This window comes from Coenobita brevimanus, chromosome 13 (assembly GCF_032717465.1).
Source record: "Coenobita brevimanus isolate Jiangsu-jjx chromosome 13, ASM3271746v2, whole genome shotgun sequence".
Lineage (NCBI taxonomy): Eukaryota > Metazoa > Arthropoda > Malacostraca > Decapoda > Coenobitidae > Coenobita > Coenobita brevimanus.
In genome coordinates this window covers 50,214,453-50,240,614 of record NC_136966.1, presented here as the reverse complement: position 1 = coordinate 50,240,614, position 26,162 = coordinate 50,214,453, and the positions used below count along the sequence as shown (strand labels likewise).

The following is a 26,162-nucleotide window of genomic DNA, read 5'->3' as shown; positions in this document are numbered from 1 at the left end:
TACAGTGAAACGGTAAAGGGGTAAGGAAATTAATGCCATTCACGGGTACAGCACTCACATTCAGACCTTACTGCTTGAGATGGTGCAGAATTTGCCTCTCCTTGAAATTTTCTTTATGGGTTTTCTGATTTGCCTGTTTGCTCCTTCCATCGTGTCTGTTGTAATTTCCTTTCCATTGTACTTCGTAATCCTTCTTCTCTTTTACATTATTCATCACACCTCGATCTCCTTTTCTACCCTTAGCAATTTCTTCCTCCACGTTCTCATCCTCGCCCATCCGTTTTTCGCATCCTCATCCATTTTTCTCTTCTTTCTCATCCTTTCCCTCCCATTCCTGCCTTGGCCATCTTTTTTCTCTTTATCATCCTCTTTCATCCCTCCTTCCCTCCTACATTATCTTCCCCTTCTTTTTTCATCCTCTCCCAGTCAGTCTTCCCTTTCTTTTATCTTCCTCCCCTTCTGTCTCATCCTGTTCCATTTCTTCGTCCCTTCTTCTTCCTCCTCCTTATTCTAATCGCCTCCCATCCCTTCTGCCCTTCCTCATCCTCGTCCATTTTCCCTGCATCCTCTCCCACCGCGTTCTGTCACTCATCCTTTTCCTCTTTTTTTTTTTTTTTTTTTTTTTATGCCTGCCCATCCCTTCTGCCCATCCTCATTTCAAGACTCAGTAGTTAAATTATTTCATCGCTATTTTTCTGGACCCAAATCCACAAAAAACGAAAAGGAAAACTTGGAAAAAAAAAAAGTAAACTAAAATAATAAGAATTTTAAGATGAGTCAGGGGAGCTCAGTGGAAATAGACCATTTTCACAGATTCTCCCATGGTTTCTCTTCTCCTCCTCTTCTCTTTTCTCTTCATGTCCTCTTCTCTTTTCTCCCTCTCTTCTCTTCCCTTCTCTTCTCCTCTTATCTCTTCTCCCACTCATCTCTTCTCCTCTTTTCTCTTCTCCCTCTCTTCTCTTCTCCTCTTGTCTCTTCTTCAACTCTTCTCTTCTCCCTTCCAATGAAATTTTTATCCCTGTCTTATTTGTAGAGCTAATTGAAGCATTTGCCGCGGCTCTGTGTCTCTTAATCTTCGTTCTGATGAGCTGGGCAGATGGAATAGAATGAGAGAGAGAGAGAGAGAGAGGCCGTCCCAGCAGCTTTCACTTGGCCGGGTTTTAATTTGGACTCATTGTGTGTTTAATGTTTTCATCCCGCTCACATGTACGTCTGTGTGTGTGTGTGTGTGTGTGTGTGTGTGTGTGTGTGTGTGTGTGTGTTTTGTGAATGTGTCTGTTTTGTGAATGAGTGTGTGTGTGCGCCCGTGCGTTCGTGTGTGTGTGTGTGTGTGTGTGTGTGTGTGTGTGTGTGTGTGTGTGTGTGTGTGTGTGTGTGTGAGAGAGAGAGAGAGAGAGAGAGAGTGTGTGTGTGTGTGTGAGAGAGAGAGAGAGAGAGAGTGTGTGTATGTATGTGTGTGTGTGTGTGTGTGTGTGTGTGTGTGTGTGTGTGTGTGTGTGTGTGTGTGTGTAAATGGTAGTGTGTATGTGTCTGATTGTAATATGTGACTGCATTCAGACTTTTCCCTGTGCGAAGGTATGTGTTGTTGAAAATACACAGGTTCACTCAGTATTTGTTTTACGAGCACAGTGCCTCTACGCCGTATGGAACTCTAGCGCAGTATGGCTAAACACTTGTAATATTAAAGCAACTAAGAAAGGTTACAGTATGATGGCTATTTATATTACATGCATACCTACACTCCTTTCACCTTAACTTGGCACAGATTTTCGTCCTTTTGAGGCTTATTCCATATACCAAACTGACAAACTAAGACAGCACTGTGGCTCTACCTCCCTTCCGTAGCACCTCTTCGTGACTAGCATCGAATTATTGTGTTAATATTTGTACATCATAATACTCAAGATGGATGGGTGGCAGTTCTAGGCCAGGTTAGAGTAAAAAGGGTATAGGGAGCGTGCTTATTGGTTATGTTCAGTCGGCAGCAGTATTCCTGTCCCCATTTCTGCTTTTATCTCTCTATGGACTTTGAAAATCAGTCTCATAAATCTGAGGTAGAAGTAGCAGTAGTATGGTAGTAGTAGTAGTTGTTGTTGCTGTGGTAGTTGTATTAGCAGTAGTAACAGTAGCAGTACTATCTGTTGTTCCTGTTGTTGATGTTATAGCTGGTGTAGTAGTAGCAGTAATAGTAGCAGTGGTTTCTGTCGTTGTTGTTGTTGCAGCCCCAGGTTCATCTGAAATGCTAACCCAGGAGACTGCAGGCTGAAGTGGTCCTCCTCCTACAGCCCACCATTCTTATTTTTGGGCGGGTAAGGAGGGAACAGAGGGACGTTTGTATAGTCGGGTAGAGGAGCCACCCAGTAATATCGGTGCCACCACGTGAAGGCGTCCTTCTCCAGCACCAAGAATGAAGTTACTGATATTGATGACACCTTATCTTTTTTATCTGTGACAGAGCAAATTTATCAGTAGGATTAGTTGCGAGAAGTCACTGAGGGAGATGCAGGAGCGGTGAGAGGATTTTGGTTCAGGGAGTTAAGGTGTGATCAGTTGCCCCTTTACACTTCGGGTTTTGGGGCGATGTAAAGGGATTTTTGGTCGCTTTGAAGTTGAGTGTTGTGGTATATGGATTCCGCTCTGTGTGTGTGTGTGTGTGTGTGTGTGAAAAGCAATATCGCCTCCATTGCTTGAAGCACATTTAGTAGTGATCCGAACTTAAAATTATGTGCACGCTTATACAGTGTGTGTGTATATATATATATATATATATATATATATATGTATGTATGTATGTATTTATGTAGGTATGCACGTATCCTCGCCCCCTCTGCACGTACGCTAGTAACACAATACGCCCACATTGTAAGTATGCTGCATGAGACAGTGTGCATGTAATTTTGTATTGCATTTTACCTCTATTAGGACACAATATTGCATTTTCTATTTTTGCTGCCAGTGTGGAGGTGGGTGATGCAGTAGTGGTACTTGTGGCGGTGGTGGTGGTGGTGGTGGTAGTGCTGTGGTAGTTTACGAATAGATGGTGGAAGAGTTGCTGTGGTATTTCTTTGTTGGTGATGGTGGTGATTATGATAGCTATAATGGTGGTGATGTGGATGTTGGTGATGATGGTTGTAGTTAATGTGGTAGTGGTGTTAATTTGAATAGTAGTTGTGGTGGTGCTTTTGTTGGTAGTGGTACAGATTGTGGTAGTTGTGTTGGTAGTGGTACAGACTGTGTTGTTGTGATAGTTTTGATGACGGTGGTGGTGATGGTTGTGGTGGTGGTGGTGGTGGCAGTGATTGTGGCAGTGGTGGTGGCATTGATTGTGGCAGTGGTGATGCATTGATTCTGGTAGTGATGGTATTCTATATGGCTTTTATGATGGTTGTGGGGGTGGTTGTAATGATAGCGACTGTGGTAGTGTGGTAGTTTAGAAGATGGGAATTGTGGATATATTTTTTTCTACTGGTGTTGTTGCCCCAGACTCATCTAAACTTGAATTTAGTGGACTGCAGACTGAAATTGCCCACGTCTTTCAGTCAACCATCCTCCTTAATAGGGAGAAAGAGGGAGCTTTATGGGGAAAGAGAGGGAGCTTTATGGGGAGAGAGAGAGAGAGAGAGCTTTATGGGGAGAGAGGGAGCTGAGGGACGTTTGTATAACCGATCAATGGAGCTGTGCGGTTGTATCAGTACCACCACATGAAGGCGTCACTACATCTTTATGGTAGTTATTGTGGTGTGGATTGTGGTGATGGTGGTAATTCAGTTCGTGGTTGTTATGGTATTCACTGTAATGGTTGTATTAGTGGTAGTTGGGATGATGGTTCTTATGGGAGGATTTTTATGTTCGTGTTTGTGGTAGTCGTTATGGTAGTGGCTGTCATGGTAGGGTTTGTGGTAGTTGTGGTGGTTGATAGTGGTAGTTATGGTAGTGTATTTACGGTGACTTCACAGACTGACCAGCCAAATGGATTCCAGGGAGACTAAACACACACCATGACATCAAACAGTGACCCTGTGGTGGGATCGAACGCTGGTCCCTTCGATCTGTAGCTTGTTTAATAACCCATTACAGTTACTTTATTTTCACCTGAGGGAACTGGACCACTCACTACTTGAATACTGGGTCGTGGTTATGTGAAATTCATCGAGCTTTATTTATGAGGTAGGAATGAGCCTCCTTGGTTACTAGTCAAATTTGTCTTCCAGTCTAACTACACATAGCCATCATTTAAGTTGACAAGGGCTTATGGATCTTTGTCAAGTGAAAACAAACAGACTAGAGACCACGACGGCTCCTTATGCCTTTTTTTTTTTTTACAGTCTCAGTTGTTAAATTTATATAAGCTAAAAAAGTAATTGGTAGGTAAGAACGTCCATCATCCACTCGTTCGATGTAGTGCTGCCTTCAGGTGTCTCAGCATTGAGTGACAAGTCAAATGATTTCCTCTCACCCGGGAAACCATTTACTATGCTGGGTGGTAATTTTATAACCGAGTGATGCCTGGTGATCTAGTAGCTTAAGGCGCTCCAGCCGGACTGAACCTCAATGCTTTTTCATGATAGGGATGGTCGGAGTTTATTGCCCACATAATGCCACTCAGGGACGAGTGAGGTTGGTCACCCTTGCCCCAAGTGTCGGGTCTAAGTAGCCTAGCCCCGGGCCCGTACGTTCCTGAAGGAGAAAAAAAAAATTGGGTGATAAATGGATGGATGAAAAAACGGCTGCTTAGAGGACACTGATAAATGATACACACACACACATACATTTTTTACTCTATTTCCATTTTTTGAAGGTAAAGGAGTGAGGTCAGTATATCACCGTGTTTATTGCCATCATTATTTCCCCTGTCGCTCATTCTCCTTCACGCTGTCGCATCGTTTATTTTCATTAGCATCGACAAATTGATCCGGGGTTCCTGAAACTTGCCCAACCCTTCCCACCTCTACCACTACCACTACCTATTTTGGCTGGTTAGAGGGATAATTTTTGCAGGGTTCATGTTGCTGTTATACTCCCTCGATTTGGCTCTAATTTAGTCTACATTGGATTTAATCTAATGCGCTTTCTGTTCTAATGCAGTACACAGTTGGCCTTAATATACATTTGACTTTAATAAACACTGAGAGTATTAAACGTTACACTATACACACTGATTCTCTTTGGAGGATAACTTTCATATTGTTTGTGTTACGTGGGTACTCGCTTGATTTGGGTATGGTGTTATTCTCATTAGCACCAGTATAATACACATTTTTCCCTTAATTTATTCGTCATTGGTCTTAATTATACAGTCAGGTCTAATGAAATACACATTCGGCCTTGATAAAACACGCATAACCATAATTCAGTCCAGCACGAAGCTTTAATTTAGTCCTTCCACTTCGAAATGCAATACTTCCTTTTGACTTAATTTGGACGATTCTATTCAACAGAGGACGAGAATGGCACCTGTTTGTATCGACAGAGGGTTGATTGTGATGACCATATTTCAGTGCCCGCTCCCACACATCCTCTATATTTTTGCTGTTTTCTTTTTCTTGTCGCTTTTTCTCCATATCTTTAGCATTGACTCCTTCTGAAGAACGTTTACTCTGCTTCATAGGTTTTTCTGCTTATTTCTCCCTTTATATATTTATTTCTCCTTTCCTTTCTTTGGCATTCTCTTTTTCTCAGTCCCTTTTTCTTTACTGCACCTTTTCTACCCTTCTTTCTTTGCCATAACTCTTGTAAGGCTAACCCCGAGGAATGCATGAATATCAGAGTGTGTAGCGATAAACAAAAGTTGAGGCAGAGATATGTCTAACTGCAAGGCTTTTGTTTTAATTTCTTTTTGTTTTCATTAGTGCATAGTTTTGAAATCGGTAAAAGTCAAGGTATTATTTTCAAAGCTTTACCTTGTGATATTTATAAATCTATGTCCGTTTACCTATCTGTGTATTTCCCCAGAAGATTTCCTAGTGTCTAGTAAAATCGCTTGGGGTTAACCGAAGTTAATTCTTAAGTTATCAGACAAGCTTTAATGTAAACTGATGTACTTTCTTAACACTAACACTTTGGGAAGTTGGTGAAGTGAACCCGGGACCGTGTGATAAGTATACCCCCTGTACTCTGACCTGACCTGAAAATGCCATCTCTCTTCATCTTGAATCCTGAACTGTAAGAAGAGGTCAGCACTGGAGTACGATGCTTGTCACAAAGAAGTGCTGTGTGTGGAGGCTTAGGATTGTATTATTCTGCTACTGAGCTACGTGAAATGCTACGCAAGGAAAAAATCTGGGCCTGCGAAAAGGTAAAATAACTACACTTCCCTGCCACCGCCTCGCCATCTCTGACAGACATCGTTTAAGAATCGTGGTGTAATGCTGGTTTTTGCCTCTCTTCTGGCTTGTCTTGTTTCTGGCTTGTCTTGCCGCTGGTTTTTCTTGCTTCTGGCATGTCTCGCTTCGGGTTTGTCTCGCGTCTAGTTTGTCTCGCTTCTGGTTTATCGATTGCCGTAATTACCAGATCTCATTTCCTTTCATCATGTCTTATTCCATCAAAAGTACCCTGAGTAACAAAGATACGCCAGTCATTTTACGTTTATTTACTCATTAATATATTTATTTATCTATTTATTGCACTGTCGTAGGTGTGTTCACGTGAATGTGGTGATTTTAGGTCATTTTCAAGGCTGGAGGTGATAGTGTGTTTGGGGGGGATGGTCATGATGATTTATATTATTCTGCATAACTTCTTCCTTATTCTCTCTCTCTCTCTCTCTCTCTCTCTCTCTCTCTCTCTCTCTCTCTCTCTCTCTCTCATTCGTAACTAACATCATCCCTCCCTCCTTGCCTCTCCCCTCCCCATCCCCTCCTGCTTCTTTCTCCTCCTCCCCATCATTCTACCTCTCCCACTCCCTGTCTCTCTACTTCTACCCCACCCCATCAGATTACCTCATCTTTCCTCTTCCTCTTCCCCTATCCTCTCTCCCTCCTTCTCCTTCGCCCCATCCCTCTACCTCTTCTTCCTCTTCTTCTTCTTTCCCCTCCCCCCTCTCCCCTTCCCATCCGCCCGTTCGTTTTCTCTTCGCTCTCCCTTCCTTCTCAGTCCACCTCTCTCCCCCCCCCCTGTAACTCACCTCAGTAATTCCGGGTTGGACTTTGGCACAGGATCAGGTCTCTCTCTCTCTCTCTCTCTCTCTCTCTCCCACTTCCAAATTCCATCGGTTTTTCACCTTCCTTCCTCCACCTTCCCTTCAGTAAATATCCCCTCCTTTTTCTCTCCTCCATCTTCACTCCCTCCTTCCTACTCTCTCTCTCTCTCTCTCTCTCTCTCTCTCTCTCTCTCTCTCTCGTTCCTTCCTCTCGCTTCCTCCTTTTTTCCTCCCCTCCTCTTTTTCCACTCTCCCTCCATGCTTCTCTAACTTTGCCTCTATCCTCTCATCCCCCTTCCTTTTCTTCCTTTCTTGTCTGTCTCCTCTCCTTCCCCCCATCTCTCCATTCTCCCTTTCTTTTTCTCTTTCCTTTCCTTCAAGCCTCATTTTCACTTTCTCCCTTCTTGTATGCTCGTTTCCTCCCACCTACCTCCTCTCCTCTCTCCCTCCCTCCCTCCCTCCCTCGTTTCCTATCTCTTTCTTTCCTCCTGTCTCCCACTCTCTTTTAATTAAATAGGAAACGTGCTTGTGTTTGTGGTAGAAAGTGGTGGGCGAAAAGCGTAGAGTTTGTTGTTTGTTTACATTTTTATTATTATTATTATTATTATTATTGTTGTTGTTGTTGGTATTATTATTGTTTTTTTAATTGTTGCTGCTGTTGTTGACGTTGTCCTGTATTATTTGCAGTTTAATTTATTTCTCATTTCTGTCAGTATTTTCCTCTCTAGCATCATTCTTCCGTTTTACTATTATTATTAATACGAAAGTCGTCCTCATCTTTGTGTCATCTCTTTCTCCCCTCTCCCTTTCATTTCTTGGCTTTTGTTCTTTCTTTTTATCTTTTTTTATTATCCATCTTGTGTCACAGTTCTTTATCCTCTATTTTTACCCTCGGCTTAATTTCCTTTCCTTTCATTTGGGGCTCGAGTTTCTTTTAAGTCTGGTTTCAGTATTTCTTTTATTCTTTTCTCTTGTATTTTCTGTTTCTTTCTTCGCTTTTTGTTATATCTTTCGAAAGCATTTAATATTTTCACATCTCTCTCTCTCTCTCTCTCTCTCTCTCTCTCTCTCTCTCCATCTTTTTGTCTGTTGGCAAGCCATCTCTGCCTCTCCACCTCTCCGTATCAGGCCATCACTTTCCGTCTCTCTCTGTCTATCTGTCTACCTATCTATCTGTCTACACATCATTCTTCTCCAACTCACACCCTCACACCCATCCACAACTATCTTCTGTCTCTCCACTTCCTTCCCCCTTCCCCTTTTTCCCTCTTCATCCTTTCCTCCTTCCCTCTTACTTTCCCACCTCCTTTCTCCCGTCTCCCTCTCCATCCCTCCCACCTGTCTTCCGCCCAATCCCTCCACCTCTGGGCCCCGGATTACATGACACATAATCCTCCATCGGCAAATAACCTGTAATCCCGTCCCGTCATCATTGCCAGTGATTCGGGGATTAGGTTCCAGTCACCCACTAACCCCGTCACCACCCTCTAATCAGGCATTGGAGATTAGGCTGTTTTGCTGGACGGATTATGCTGCGATTAGCTTGTGTTAGACTGACCAGCTAGTGAGAGAGGGATTATCAAGCAGAGCAGTGGCTGGTTTCGTTATGTATTCGATTTGTTTTACGTACACACACACACACACCCACACACACACACACACACACACACACACACACACACACACACACACACACACACACACACACACACACACAAAATTAATAATAATGTACATAGATCGATCGATCGGGAGTTTGATAGAAAGAATTATGTATGCATGTATAAATGTGTAATGGAAGTGCATTCATACGATTATAATGTCAGTCATAACTTAAGTTCATTGAGTTAATCACGTCCCTCACCCCATGGCTTTCGTGGACGCATCTGGGTGCTTTTTTTCCTGGCTAAATGCAAACTGTCTTATTGACGTAAGGAAAACTATGGTGTTGTAAAGGTTGAGGTTAGCGGATGGCTGTCCTTTGGTTACTAGAATTTCTCTCATCTAAATAAAATCGTCTTGTGGTAGCTTGAGTATATATATAATCGTCAATATTCTTAAGGGTATGAAAGGTAGTCTCCACTCAGCTACAATTTGTCAATTACTATGAAAAGTAATGAACATACAAGAACATAGGAATCTAAATTTTGCTTGTTTTTGTAGTTCCGCATTTCATCCCATAATTTCCTTTAAAAGATCTCTCTCTCTCTCTCTCTCTCTCTCTCTCTCTCTCTCTCTCTCTCTCTCTCTCTCTCTCTCTCTCTCTCTCTCTCTCTCTCTCTCTCTCTCTCTCCATTTCCCTATTTCCCTCCCTCCCTCTCATCCCCTCTTCGTGATCTCTCCCTTCTCTCTCCATCCCTCCTCTTCCCATCCCAGTTCTCTCCCTAATCTCTCTCCCTCCCTGCCCTCTCCTCTCCTCCCCATCCCAGTTCTCAGTCTAATCTCTCCCCCTCCCTGCCCTCCCCTCTCCCCCACACTGTCCTCACGTGCCTTAACCCCTTCAAGCACACAGGAACAATACGAGGTGACTACAAATGGTGTCGATCATTCCCAAGATGGTTAGTAATCTTCCGGAATCGCGCCAGTATTTTGGTTCGTCCTTTTCCCAGACGCTCAGCAGATCACACAACAAGTACGACAGCTTGGGAGAAACACTTATTTTTTATTTTTTTTATTTTATTTTCTTTTTACCTGAAGAGAGTATCAAAGGTCGGAGGCTCTATAGTGTAATATATCTTTCATTAATTTGTTCAACCCTCGACGTTCCATTGTAGTACATTACGCTCATGTTGCAAGAGCTTACTTAAACACACACACACACACACACATAGATAGATAGATAGATAGATATAGATAGATAGATAGATAGGTAGATAGATATAGTTAGATAGATAGATTGATAGTATACAGATAGATGGAGAGTTTATTATATTCTTCTTTAGCCCGAAAAGAAAATCTGAGCTACAAGGAAAGTTAAAAGACATTGCACGACATTACAGATGAGATGACTGCACTAAGTCTTCGAAAACCTTGAGAAATATGGACAGAATTGTTAGTGGCTTACGATCCAATTTCGTAAAATGAGCTGAACGATTCCCTTTCACCACAAACAACACTGGTGTTGTTATTGCCACGACTGACCACCGAAAATCGTGTATAAAGCTGCTGCCTTGTCTTTGATCCGCGAGATTTGTTGAGTTACAGACAGACGGACAGACAGTCATGCCTGGTAGAATGGTTGGTAAGGTAATGACATCCGATCAAATATAATCCGAGTTCAAGTTTGCCTCAGCCACATGCCGGTGTAGAGGAAGTTTGTTCTTCCTCTGTCAGGTTGAGACTAAGGCAGAAGCCCGCAAGAGTTCATAGGTTTATTTCTGCCTAAGCTAGGTTTGGTACATAGAAGATTAATAGTAGCAGCAGCTGAAACATGAACCCAGAAGGCTTCGAGCTGAAATTGCCTTTCTCCGACAGTCCACCTTCCGCCTTTGAGGGGATACGGAGGATGATAGATATAACCGGGCATTGAATCCGTCTGGTTATATTGGTGCCACCACAAGAAAGAATCCCTCTCGTGCCACCACAAGAAGGAATCTCTCTCCAGCACCACATAGAAGCATTGTAACAAAGAATAACCTTAGTCGGTCGGCTGGTTTAAATAATACCGCGATTATTTTGTTAATCTGATTAAGATTCCTAACCCCCTAGGCTCTGTTGATGGCCTATAATGGTCAGATTATAGGATTTATGTAGGTACTAAATGAGGAGGCTTTAATCCTATGTCATAACAACGACTCGTCGAATTCCACGCAACCACGACTTAGTATTCTAGTGGGAGTGACCAAGTTCAGACAGGTTTATATGAACTGTTTTGGGCAAAGTAACGCGAATTGTTTCTGTGGCCATAAGCGGTACGTACACACACACACACACACACACACATATATATATATATATATATATATATATATATATATATATGTATACAGGGACAAACAGAGCCAGACACACAGGAGGAAGAGAAACAAACAGATAGACATACAATTAGGACTAGAGACAAACAGAGAGACGCACAGAAACAGGCAAAGGGTTGGAGACAGAGCGGCGGAAGAGACAGAAGGTCAGATAAACAAAGAGAGAGAAAGACAAACATGCCAAGACAAAACCAGGGACATATATAAAACAAGAGCGTAAAAGAGCAATTCCGGGAGCAATTTCAATACAGATTATTTGCACCAACAAGATTTCCATTATTGGGGAAGCAAGTATGTTGAAATGCCAAGTATGTCCACATCCAAGGCAAATATCATTCCCAGTATGTCAGCCACTCCTGACGTCTGTTTTGTAATGCATGGCTTCTTGGTAAAGGTTTGGACGGGGAGGGAGCTGTTAGGGAGGAATTTAATATTTTATCTGTACCTGTTTATAGCCCGGCTCCTTTATCCTGTTAGATGTGGCCAAAAACGAATCGTCTCTACGTCGCCCTGTACCCTGGCATTTTGGGCTGCCCTTCCTCCAACTCATATCCCTCTCATTCATATATCATTCCACTTCATTCCTTCGTTTCATTCTCTCTCTTTCCCCTTCCCCCTCTCCCTCCACCTCACTCAGATGCACTTTTTTAGTCAGTCTCATTCTCCATCCTCTCCACATGGCCAAACAGTCTTAAAGTATTTCATTTAAGGCTTTTATTCACATCCACATCAACACCACAACTCTCCTTCACTTCCTCATTTGTATGGCCCTCCATGTAACTCCACATACTTCTCTCAAATAATTTATTTCCATTGCTCTTAGTCAGTAGTTTTTGCTGCACAGGAGAGCGAAAATTGAAAAAATAACATAGGGGGCGCTAGTGCTGGGCTAGTGCCAGGGAAAAAAAATTGTTCCCAAAGTATCCTGCAACCAAGATACATCACCCATGAAAATTTCAGGTCTCTCTCGAACGGTCTTGGAATGCCAGCCTTCTAGATCTCCCCCCCCAAAAAAAAAAAAAAATAAATAAATAAATAAATAGATAATATCTATAGCACCATTAAGAACTCCAGAGAATGTGGAGTTGTGAATAATAATAATAGTAATGATAATAATAATGATAATAATAATAATAATAATAATGATGATAATGATGGTCATGATCATGATGGTAATAATAGTAAATAATAATAATAATAATAATATTAATAATAATAATAATAATAATATAATAATTGTAATAATAATAATAATAATCATGATGATGATGATGATGATAATGATAATAAATGAAACTAAAATCTAGACCAAGTTAAGGTGAAAGAGCTGTAGCTTTAACAGCTTAATGCCCCAGTCTCAAACACAGCAGGGTATCACGAAACCCGTTTGTGTGTGTGTGTGTGTGTGTGTGTGTGTGTGTGTGTGTGTGTGTGTGTGTGTAAACGTAATCCTTATACCCTCAACCCAAGATGTCCTCTGGCAATCCCTTCAGCGGGGACAACAAGCATAAGCCCCTTCCTCTCTCTCTCTCTCTCTCTCTCTCTCTCTCTCTCTCTCTCTCTCTCTCTCTCTCTCTCTCTCTCTCACACACACACACACACACACACACACACACACACACACACACACACACACACACACACACACACACATCTTCCCCTAAGACCCTGAGAACACAGGGAAGGGGGACAACTGCTGCAGATCTGGTTCAAGGGCATAACAGCGCTACAGAAAGAAGATAAGGATTTCAGATGAGAAGGCTTTTACTCCCCACCCGCTAGTCTCCTTGTCTCCCCTCTCCCCCTCATTCCTCCTTCCTCTCCTCCCCTCCCCTCCCCCTTCTATTCCCCATTCCTCCACTCCCCTCCCCTTCAGTCCCCCCCTCTTCTTCCATTCCTACCTCCTAAACTCTCCTCAGACTTCCTCCCTTCCTCTTACATTATCATTCCTCTCATTCTACCTCTTCCCTCTCTCTCCCCTCCCCCCGTCCTCTTCCTTTCTTTCACCCGTTTCTCCCCTTCTCTAACACTCCTCCCCTCCCTCCTCTTACACCTGGCCATGTCTCCATTACATCACCCCGCCATCCTTATTCCTGTCCCTCATTCTTTTGTTTTCTCCACATCCATTCCTCTCTGCTTCGCTCCTTTCTTCCTTCAACATTTACCTTTCTTTTTCCATCATTCAGCTCTTTCTCCTTTCCCATTCCCTCCTCCCTTCCTTTCCATTACCTCCTTTCCATTCTCTGCTCCCCTCTCTCCCCCATCATTAACCCATTCTTTGACCTCAGTCACCCCTTCCAGTCTCCCTACCCCTCCTCCATTGCCTCCTCCCTCAACTCGCCACATCTCCGCTTGCCCGCCCCATCCCTCCATCTTTCACCCCTCCTCCCCACACCACCTACCCCTCCCCCACCGTAATCCGTAATGACAGGGGACGGTGACATACCCTCTCCACTCCCTCCCCATTCCCCCCTCCCGACCACCTAACCTTCCCCTCCTCCCCTCCCTCCTCCCATCCCCCTGCCTGAAATCAGATTACCCGTGACTGCGTGGGCGAGTGAAACTCCCTCCCTGCTCCTTCCCTTACCTCTTCTCTCCTCTCCCTGTTCTCCCTCACTTTCCCTTTGTCTTACTTCCTCTCCCTCTCCATATTACTCTCACCCCTCTAATTTTTTCTTCCTCTTCCTTTCTCCCACCTACTCCCCTTGTCTCCTTCCTTCCTTGTCTCTGCCCTCATCCTGTCTCAGCCCCTCTTCTTGTCTTCATTTTTCCCTCCCACTCCAATTGCTGCTCTTCTTGCATATCTCAATCCTTCCCTCTCTCTTCCTCATATACTATATACATATATAAATAAATGCTCGCGTATATAATGCTGTCTATATATACATATATTTCAATATAAAAACATACTCATGTATATATATATATATATATATATATATATATATATATGCGGTATAGATAGATAAATATAGATATAATATATATACCGGTACACACACACACAGGTTACGCAGTTGGGGAAATGGCCTTGGAAGGTGAAAAGGAGGACTGAGTAAAAGGAAGGAACAGTGCTGGGGAGGGAGGAAGGGTGGGTCGTGGGGGGGACGATTGTGGGATATAGAAGGATGGGTTAAAAAAAGTAAAAGATAACAAGGGCGAAAGAAGACTTAGGTCCGTATTGTCGTCGGTTAAGGAAGCTCCCTAACATCTCCTCCTAAGCGAGTTATTTTGCTCATTACTTCTTTCTACCCCCTTATATGTCAAATAAACCATTCCATAACCACATTGTCAGCATAACTTACAGATTGATATTAATCAGCCGTGTCCAAAAACAAATCGCGAAGGGAAAGGTGCAAGGGAATACGAACCTCAGTACTAATGCCTATCGACTGAACGAGCTATTGGGGCTGATAATTAGTTTTCTGAGTTCCAATCTTCCCCTGTAAACACGTCAACCGTCGAATTTATATTAAGGTCCCTAAAAAACAGCACTCTGACCGGACCGGGAATCGAACTCGGGGCCTTTCAGTTGCGAGATTCATTTGTTTCCCCTTCATCCTTGGCCCTCGTGTCTCCCAGGGCTGGATAATGATACGGTAATTACTATACGGTGCAGTGTTTAATGATACGGTATTTACTATACGGTGCAGTGATTAATGATACGGTAATTACTATACGGTGCAGTGTTTAATGATACGGAAATTACTATACGGTGCAGTGTTTAATGATATGGTAATTACGGTGCAGTGTAATGATACGGTAATTACAATACTATGCAATTTTTCTTTCACCATCAAACTGAATCTCTTTCCCTGCGACACAGTTCCAGTTGAAATAATAATTGTCTTCAGTATTCTTAAGGAGAAAGGATTTAAGGATTGCATAATAACTAGATTTAGTGAATAGAACGTTTTCCATTTTAACATCTGAAATTGAGACGGCGATGTTTCAGCCCATACACTATTGATGTGTGTTCGATCCTCATGATTTCCTGGGTGTGTGTTCTTTTGTGCGTTACCACGATGACCTATTGTGAAGAAACACCCCTGGATTCCAGCGTTACTTGTCCTTTGACCTGAGTGGAGCTAGAAATTTGAGGCTACGACAGTGCCTAAAGCTGAAGTTGATAATATCCTTTTCTGGCAGTATTAATATTGAACTTAATCTCCATGTATCTAATTCCTATGAAACTTCCCTTTTAGCTATTTTACCCTGCATGATAGTCCTTCCCACGTTTTCCTGCCGGATTTGGAAGGAGGAAACGGTGAATGAAGAGCCCTCCTGTTTAGCTATCTTTCCCTGAACTCAGAGAACAACAATTATATGTAAAAAACAACCTGAAAATAGTAAGTCTACATCTCCAAACTCTCTCTCTCTCTCTCTCTCTCTCTCTCTCTCTCTCTCTCTCTCTCTCTCTACCTCTTCCCTCTCCACCCCACTTCCCCCTCCCTGTTCCTGTCACTCTTACTCACCCAGGCTCATTGTTTCTTGCACTAGTACTCTCTCTCTCTCTCTCTCTCTCTCTCTCTCTCTCTCTCTCTCTCTCTCTCTCTCTCTCAGAATATTTCTTCCCTTTATATTAATTCATTTATTTTCACTTTTGTATTAACGTTGTTCTGTTTACTGTATACCATTTATTTCGTTTACCGTTACTCGGTTTTTGCTGTTTACCATTTAATATTTAGTGTGTTTTATTTCACATTACTTCATCTTTTTTATTCACGATTTATTATTCTGTTAACTGTAGCCTATTTAAAGCACTTCATGTATTTTTTATCTGTTACGTAGGTGCAGAGGGAGAGAGGGATGGGGAGACCGAAGATGAGATGGAGGGATAGAGTGGAGGGGTATATGAGAAAAAGGGGTGTGTGAGTTGTAGGGAGAGCAACCAAATGGTATGGACCAGGACAACATGGAGGCGATTTGTCTGTGGCCACCTTTTTCTGGAGTTAAAGAGAATAAAGTACAAAAAAGCGTCATTGATTTGAGGAGGTTAATCCATATAATGTGATGACGTCTTTTGTAATGTATTAATTTTATTTATTTATTTTGTAATTTAATCTTGTTGCTGCCAAACGAGTATCTTTGAAACTTTTGGGAGCCTTATTTGAGTGAAAGGGTAAATACGATATCCTTATATGAGAGAAAGGGTAAATATATGAGCCTTATATGAGTGAAAGGGTAAATACGTTAGCCTTATATGAGAGAAAGGGTAAATACAGGAGCCTTATATGAGTGAAAGGGTAAATACGTTATCCTTATATGAGAGAAAGGGTAAATATATGAGCCTTATATGAGTGAAAGGGTAAATACGTTAGCCTTATATGAGAGAAAGGGTAAATACAGGAGCCTTATATGAGTGAAAGGGTAAATACGTTAGCCTTTTATGAGTGAAAGGGTAAATACTTTAGCCTTATATGAGAGAAAGGGTAAATACAGGAGCCTTATATGAGTGAAAGGGTAAATACAGTAGCCTTATATGAGTGAAAGGGCAAATGCAGGAGCTTTGTATGAGTGAAAGGGTAAATGAAGGCTGCATCTAATCCTTCCAGCTCGAAAAGTCTAAATCAGGCTTAATAAAATCGTCTGGAGATAGAAGTTAAAAATAAAAGACTCGGGTTGAAAGTAGTAAGCAGTTCACTCAGACTTGATGTTGTTTATTCTGTTATTTATTCGACCAGACGATTTTCCTCAGCTGTGGGACCCGTATTCTCGCTGGGTAAGGAAGCTCCCTGGGTCCTCTTCCTGAGCGATTTATTTTTGGATTTGTCTTACTAATATCCTTTTCCTCGTTATTTATGCTGAGTGTGGCGATGTTAGAAGGATTTATATACCACAGGACAGGAAGGTGTAATAAGCAAAATAAATCACTTAGAAATAGATGTTAGGGACTTTTCTTAACCGAAGAGAATATGATTCATATATCTGTTTCGGTCTACAGGTGTTAATATCAAGGCCGGGTCACTCGTTATCACAAAACCGCCAACCTTAACACAGTCAAACTCACATGTCACCATCTCCCATCTTTTCAGTATGTGTTATAGGAGATATGAGAGGGAGTGGGGATGCCAGCCACGTCTTCCCTGCATGCCTCAAGGTGTTACATAAAGGGACAAGAGGTGGAGTAGCCCCACACTTTATGGACTTGGCTTTGGAAGATGTTGACACCGCTACACGCCACTTTCGGTGCAAATAACCGTGCAGCTAATGCGTCACAAGCGGTAAGTGCTGCTGGCAATATTTCTTGTTTTTATTTTTTAATGCAATTGAGAATTTGCTTTTTTCAACAGCACATCTGTATCTATGTATTTATATCTATATCTAGGATAAGTTTTTAAAATGAAAAACTAAGTGTTATTGCATTCCCAAGAACTAGATTTCATACCCTGAAGATATTTTCCTCTGTCTGTATTTCCCTTCTGCCAGTGATCTCCAGTCTTTTAAACGCAATGTGTCCCGGCACCTCGAAATGAACGGATCTTGAATTTGGCTTTCATTTATTTATTTATTTTCTTGGAGGGAACATTCTTGCGGGTTTCCAGCCTTAGGTTCCGTCTACCTTGCATAATAATAAAAAACTACCTGAAGTGGCCATCAGTACCAGTCATCTGTACTCGTATATATCAGTGTTGTAGTGTCGTTCATGCACTTGTTACCACCAACCCCATGACTTTAACCTTACGTGAGGGCTGAATGAGATGATGAATTTGTGGTAAATATTCTCATTATATGTTATGCACGGTGGGTGAAATGTGTCTGTGTGAGTGGAGCGTATTTAGAGCCGGACACATGAGCTAAGTAGATAGAGCGGGGCGTTTTGCGTAATTCCTTTTGTTGGCATGTTTACGAGTATGAATGTTTTTGTGGTTAATAGTGTGGTTATATTATTATTATTATTATTATTATTATTACTACTACTACTACTACTACGACTACTACTAATACTACTGCTAGTGGTACTATTATTATTATTATTATTATTATTATTATTATCATCATTCTTGCTATTGTTTTGCCACAGGATGCCTGCACACCGTATATTTTTCTTGTGCCTAATTTGATATCACGGATAATAATTACGTTCATTATAAAATTCTGTTTCCGCTATTATGTTACAGGTAAAAAAGTGTTTTTTTTTTTTATATATAATCTTGGTTATTTGTTAATTTATTACGCATATAACTAGTGACTATGGCGATTTTAACCCAATCACTACAGAAAATAACCATAATAATAATAATTATAATACTTTATGAACCGTCAAATAAAAATATAAATAAATAAGTAAACTCAGTGGATGGAATGTTAATGTTTTTGCAACAGTGGGTGGAAATGGATGTTTTATTCCCCATTACTGCCATTCACACAGTATTACGCTTTATTCCATAGCCGTTGCAAGTCGGATAAATGCTCAAGGAATTGCTCAGATGGATGAATTTTAAGGATAATTTCTGAATTGTGGTATAACTCCTCTAAATATATTCCTACTGGCATCTTTTTATGTAGGCGATTATAGAAATTACGAAACGTCACTAATTATTTCCACTTTTTTTTAATGTACTTATCTATTTTCACCTTTATACGTGGGATATGTAGTCTGCGACACGGTAGTCAATCATTCCCTTGTATGTATATATATTTGGTGTTTTTTACATGTGTCCGACTTACTGTATATAGGCATTTTTAGGAAACCTGATACAGAATTCAGTATTTTCGTTATTTTACATGCACTTCTGCGATCGTTCCAGTCGATCATGGAGACAGTGTTCAACAGTTCCTCTATTTTCATATATTATTTGCCGTCATCTATCGAATTGCTTTTTTTACTTGCTTGGTAACTTAATATTCACTTTCACTAAACCCATTGAGCCTGGGGAGGTCTTTTTCATATTTTCCTGCCTCCTAACGATATTATTCGGTTTGGGATCGAATTTTTGAACTGTGTGCGCTGGATGTGTGGCCTTGATAAAACCTTTAAATACCAGAAACCTTCCTTAAAGTTGAATAAAATCGCCTGGCAGCAAAAGGGATGCTCCAAAAGGACATCACCCGGGGTTTAGGAGTTTTCATATAATATACTTTTCAGCTCATATCGATTGTTTAGGCATTTATAGACACTACGAAACTCTACCCAATATTTCCTTATTGTTGCATGTAAGTTGTTAAATATGGAGTAATATATGATTTTTTTTTTTTGTCTTTATAAACCTTTTGCAGTCAGATACATATAGTGGATTTTTGCTTAATATGTATTAGTATTCAATATATCCCTTTGCATTTATCTGTGTACGTGAGTTTTGCTTAATAATCTAGTGGTATTCAATATCTCTGTTTTTACACACTCCTATGCATTTATTTATTTATATATTTATTTATTTATTATTTTTTCATGTGGGATATTCTGTAAATAATGAAGTAGTATTAGGTGTTTCTCTTTTTTTTTTTTTTTTTTTTTTTATACCTCGCTGAATTTATCTTTATATCTGGGTCGTTGCTTGATTATCTAGTAGTATCAGTATTCCCTTAGTTTTTAGATATCCCTCTGCTTTCACCTCCATACTTGGGTTGTTAGGTAAAGAGTGGTAATAAACGTTTAATCTATATTTTAATGATACTTTTCTGCTTATATCGATTACACAGGCACTTTTGAAAATAACGAAGAGGTAATCAGTAGCTCCTATTTTTATTTACCCCCAGTCCATTCACCTGTATTGGGTTGTTTGGTTAATTATAGGTCATTTCTGAGTACTCGTTAGTCTCTGGTGCGGCGGCAAAGGTCAGCCTGGGTCGCGTTACATACATGACGTGACCCTTGTTCCCGGGGGTCAATAGAGGTCATATATCACCTCACACACCTGCCTGTCTTGTGGTGGGAGGGTATGATGGGAGGTGTGGTACTGTGGTGTTGTGGTACAGATTAGTTTTGGTGTGGTGGTGTGTGGTGTGGTGTAGGGATCAATAGTGGTCATATTTCACCTCAAATACCTGCCCGCCTTGTGGTGTGAGGGTATGATGGGAGTTGTGGTAGGGTGGTGTTGTGGTTTGTAGTGTGTGGTGTTGTGGTGTGTGGTGTTGTGTGATGTAGAGGTATTTGGTGGCCCTACATCACCTGACATACCTGCCTGCCCTGTGGTGTGCTGGTATGATAGAACGTGATTGGTGCAGTGGTGTGGTGTGGTGTGGTATGATGTGGGGTTAGTAATAATCGTATATTATCACCCTCACACACCTGCCGTCCTTGTTGTGTGGCAGTGTGGTGTGGCCTAATGAAGTTGCGGTGTGGTGTGTTGTAGTGTGGTGTGGTGTGGTGTGGCGGTAGTGTGAAGTGCTAAGTTCATATTAGATGAGATATGGTGAGGTGTGTAGTTAATGTGTTGTGGTGTAGTGCGGTGTAGGAGTTGACAATAGCAATATACCACCCCACTCACCTTCCTTCCTTGCGCTGGTGTGGTGAAATGTGATGTGATGTGGTTGTGTAATGGAGTTTTGGTTGGGTGATGAGGCGTGTGGTATGATATGGGGTCAGGAGTAGCCACAGATCAGCTCCATGCATCTGTCTTTTTGCTGGTATGATGTGATGTGGTATAGTGGAGTTGTGGTAGGGTGGTGTAGTGTGGTGGAGCCGTGGTAGTGTGGTGTATGGTGTGGTGAGTTGCGGTGTGATTACGGGGTCAATATCAGCCATAAATCATCCCCATACGCTTGCCCCTCTTGTGTTCAGTGGTGTGGTGTGGTTTAGTGTGGTGTGGTATATTGTGGTGAAGTATGGTGTAATATGGTGAAGTGGTGGAGTGGTGTGATATATTGTGGTGAAGTGTGGTGTAATATAGTGAAGTTGTGATGGTGTGGTGTGGTGTGGTATATTGTGGTGAAGTGTGGTGTAATATAGTGAAGTGATGGTGTGGTGTGGTGTGGTATATTGTGGTGAAGTGTGGTATGATATAGTGAAGATGTGATAGTGTGGTGTGGTGTGGTGTAGTGTGGTGTGGTATAATGTGGTGAAGTAAGGTGTAATATAATGAAGTTGTTGTAGTGTGATGTGGTGGTGTCAAGTGTGGTGTAGTATAGTGAAGATGTGGTAGTGTGGTGTAGTATATTGTGGTGAAGTATGATGAAGTGTGGTGTAGTAATGTGAAGTTGTGGTAGTGTGGTGTGATGTGGTGTGGTATATTGTGGTGAAGTGTGGTGTAATGTAGTAACGCTGTGGTGGTGTGATGTGGTGCAGTAGTCAATATCATCCATTTATCACCTTTATACACTCGCCTCACTTACGCTGGTGTGAGGTGGTGTAATGAACTGTAACTGCAATTATTGTACGTTCCTATAAGGGCTACTGTAGGATTCCTTGTACGTGGAAGGAGAGTAATGGCCAGAATTAACGCTCTTGCAATGCTGGCCAAGTATAAATGGGGAGGGGTTTTGTGTAGTAGTAGCGCAGGTTAAAGAGGAAGTGTTCGACAGGATGTGTTTAATTGTCAGTCTGTTTTTGTCATCGGCATTAATTGACCCGGTGCGAAATTATGTCATACTCTTTTTACTTTAACTTGGCCTAAAATTACCATCTGCCCATCGTAAATGCGGAGTTGTAACAATAAATCAACGTTAGAATATGGGGTTAACCAGAAGAGGTGCTATGGAAAGGAGAAGCCCAGTTCTTGTGATATTCTTTGGTTTTAGTGTGATACGATGATGTGTGGTATGGCGTGGTGATAGTGATGTGTAATGTTGATGTGATGTGATGGTATACTGGAGTTGTGTTGCTGTGGTATGATTTGGCGTGATGATGTAACAGAGTTGTAGTGTAGTGAGGTGAGACAGTGATGGTATGGTATGGTATGGTGTAATCGTTTAGTGTCATGGTGATTTGATAATATGGTATGGTGTGGTATGATGGTGTAGAGTGTAGTGGTGTCCTGGTTTGACGAAGATGTCGTGTGGTGTAGCTTTGTGCTTGTGTGAGGGGTAGGGCGAGGAGAAGGGGCTATGACTGCGACATGTTGATGGCATTACAGATACTAGAAGAATCAGGTGAGGTGCTAACAGTGGCGGCTTTGGGGGTGGGCAAATTGAGAAACTGTCCAGGGTCCGCTCACAAGGGGCCCCCAAGTTTGGCTAATTACTGTAATATAAGTGAAAGATTTTTAATACGATTTACTAATTACTCTTTAACGTAATATTATAGTTAATATTTTAGAACATGGACAGCTCTGTAGAAAAAGTCACTGGTATTTTAATGTTAGGATATGAAAATCACGTTGTACTGGAGGGCCTCATGTGACTGTCTTGTCTAGGGCTCCCCGAAGTGTACAGTAAGGCCATCGCTGGTGATAAATATAGTATGTCGGCTAATTATTATGGTGGCAGTAATGGTACTGGAGGTGGTGTGGGAAGATTAGAGGCTAACAGTGTGGTGGTGGTAGTGGTGGTTGTGGTGTGTGTGTGGTGTGGTGTGGTGTAGGATGACTCTTGCAGGTGTAATGAAGGAAACTTTGTAACGGTGAAAGTATCTCTGATTTTGTATATCCGACTTGTAATGACGACGTGCAAGAGGAGAACATATTTTGCCATCATCTAAGTAGTGTGATAGAGTACCTGTTAAGCAGTTAGTACTTATATACTCGTAAACAATTGATGGTTTTACTCCCCGAATCTGCTGACGTCTTTTATTGGCTATTATTACCACCTGAAGACGATATTGTTGAGTTTAAGACAGGCTTTTCGAACTAGAAGGGTCAGATGCAGCCTTCATTCACTCTTTCGGTACGAGAGATCTTTTTTAAGTTGAATCAAATCGTCTGGTGGTAGGAAGAATAAAAAAAAAAAAAAAAAACACCGTGTTGAAAGGATTAATCACAAAGAAGTCCAAAAATATTCATGCTACAAAGAGACAGGTGATTTCTGTAAAAAAAAAAAAAAAAAAAGTTGATCATGTGCTTTAGAGAGGAGGATTCTTGGATGCGTAGTGACAAGTGAGTTAAGAGGGGACGCTGTAGGGGACTTACAGGTAGGGTTAAGGTAACCTTTGGGTCCTACTCCAAGTGGATTTGAAGATTTCGTAACACTTTTTCCTTAGCGAATTATTCAGCACATTACACTACAGTATCCTGCGTGTATGTTAGCGATCTGAGAAACATACAAGAGAGTGTAAAGATGTCATACGCAAAATAGATCGCTAAGGATGACGTGCTAAGAAACCTCCTATGCCAAATCTAATACGCCCCTTTGTAGTATGCAGTATGAAGCCGAGAGGAGCATAGTGAAGTGTTGGCAGTGGTGTTTGGCAGGTGTTGTGTATGTTGGCATTGGTGCTGGACAGGTGTTGTGTCATGGCAGTGGTGTTGGGCGGGTGTTTTGTGTTGGCAGTGGTGTTGGGCAGGTGTGTTGGCCATGTTGTTGGGCAGGTGTTGTGTGTTGGCAGTGGTGTTGGGCAGGTGTTGTGTGTTGGCGGTGGTGTTGGACAGGTGTTATGTGTTGGCAGTGGTGTTGAACAGATGTTGGTAGTTACAGGTAAGTTGACCAAGATGATGTTACCTACCTGATAATGTTGGCGGTCTAATGGTCCTATAGAGGTAGTGGTCGATGAGGGTCATGCATCATTAATAGGGTGGTAATGGGCGGACGGAAAAAAATGCTAACTATGAATCACATTGTTCATTATTAGTCTTCAGTCCACCTTTTTTTTTTTTACATCATAATGGCTGTGTTTCTAATAAGCATACAGTACAGTTTTTTGTTTTATTTATTTATTTATTTTTTTTTTACAGTCTATCTTCCTGGGCCTAAAATTTTCTTGAGACTAGAGAAGGAACACACATTATTATCGTTTTCATCCACCATTTTGTGTTTTCATTTTTATCATGTTTATTTCAGACGATTTTGTTCTGTTTAGGAGAGACTTCTAACTGTAAGGATTTGATATAGCCTTCCTTTAACCTTTGACTATTATTATGCCGGGCCAAGCTAAATAGAATTGTCTAGTAGCTTTAAGAATAGCATAAAAATACATGCTTTGCCTTAAGAGATTTAAATATAGGCTAATCTTTCTGTACGGTACGTCCTCTCTCTCTCTCTCTCTCTCTCTCTCTCTCGAGGTCTTTCCAAAGCTGAACAAAATCATCTTCAAGTAGCAAGATTAGTGTGAAAAATGCGTCACAAGATTCAAGATGTTCATACAGTGCGAGATTCCTTTCCTAAGCTGAATGAAATCGTCCGGAAGGACAATAATTAGCGAAGAATAAACTAAGTAAATACGTCACCGGAGTTAAGGGGTTAATTTATCACGCTCCGCATTATCCTCGCGCACTCATTTTTTTTTTTTCCCCGTGTCGCTGCATTTCCCCTTCTTCTCTTCCTCTTCCCATCGTTTTCTCTCTGTATTTTCTGCCGTGTGTTCCGCTTTTTGTCTTTTATAATTATTATTATCTGGTTCCCTTGACTAACTCCCCTCTATTTCATTGTGCATTTCCTCTTTCCCTTCCACTTGTCTTCCCCTCCACAGTTTCTGTCTTCTTTATTTCTCTCATCCTATCCATTCTCCTTTGTTTACTCTTCATCCCAGGTTCTTATTTATACCTTATCCCCTTCTCCTCTTTCCAGCTGTCTCAAGTTTTTCTTCTCATTATGATTCTCTGGAACGATCGGTTTATTTGTGATTGTACACACACACACACACACACACACACACACACACACACACACACACACACATAGATAGATAGATCCATCCATCTATCATCCAATCCTACATTGCCCCAGGAGGAGCGCAGGAGCCCGGGGCTAGGCAGTTGGTCCCGACATTTAAGATGAGTGAATATATATATATATATATATATATATATATATATATATATATATATATATATATATATATATATATATATATATATATTGTATATTATATTCATACGTGAAACTAGAGTGTAGTTCGAGAGCGCATACCTCCTCCAGCGCCAATAGAATTCATGATGAACTCCTCTTCCCTACCAGACAAGTACTTGTACAGTTTCACACAGTCAATTAAAATTTCGGCTTTAGTCTGCCCTGTTACACAACTTGAAAGGCGCATACCTCCACAACGCCTTTTAATTTATGATTCCCAGCGTCCATATCCTGATCTGCCTCAAAACCGAATTAACTCTTCCTTGACCCACTAGCCACTAGCCACCTTACGTCATGAAGATCCGATGACAACTATGTAAAATATCATGTACATAAACAGACAGACAAACAGACACGGGTGAATCATACCCTCCTCCAAGGTAATGAATTGTTCTGATAGCACATGGTCAGTGAATAATTCTCTCTCTCTCTCTCTCTCTCTCTCTCTCTCTCTCTCTCTCTGTCACTATGACAGTTTCTTCCCCCAAAATTAATCAAATAATTTCTAGGAAGCAAGGATAAAATACGGAAATGCGTCATCGGATTGAAGGGATTTATTGCTGGATTTTCCCTGAGCTGAATAAAATCGCTTGTCGGTAAGAGAGAGAGAGAGAGAGATGAACACCTTCAATAGAGTGATGTAATTTAGCGTTTATTTTTGCTGCCTTCGGACGGTTTTGGAGGGAAGATATTTTGGCGCTAGGGGGTTAAAGAAGGCTAATATCAAGCCCCTCGTAGTTAAATAAAATCGTCTAGAGATAGCAAAACACACACACACACACACACACACACACACACACACACACACACACACACACACACACACACACACACACACACACACAATCGCCATGGAAGTGAAAGAGCAAAAAAGACTGACGTTTTGAATGACGCAGCCACGTTCATCTGACGTACGTTTATTTCTTTAGTTATTCCTTTATTTTATTTATTTATCTCCGTATTCTCTGCCATTCTTCTTCAGCAACCGGATGGGGTTTTTTCTCTTTTCTTATATGTCATAGTGATCACATAGTTCCCGCGTCTTTGCCTTCTCCAACACAGCATCACGTGTAGCTATGTTTCTTTAGCCTATAGCACGGCGACAGGTAACTAAGCGTGCCTTTGTTATCTCAGCACCCAGATTTTCACTCCTTAGTCTACGGATGGCG

General features: G+C 41.4%; 1 protein-coding gene across 1 annotated transcript in view; it reads left to right on the top strand.

The window, feature by feature from the left end:
* The first annotated feature begins 22,109 nt into the window (after positions 1–22,109).
* The window catches only part of LOC145415704 (sialate:O-sulfotransferase 1-like), a 49,550-nt gene continuing 45,497 nt past the window's right edge, over positions 22,110–26,162 (top strand). The window contains exon 1 of the mRNA XM_080284928.1: positions 22,110–22,221. Within this exon, the coding sequence (XP_080141054.1) occupies positions 22,110–22,221 (112 nt within the window). The remainder of the gene's footprint in view (positions 22,222–26,162) is intronic.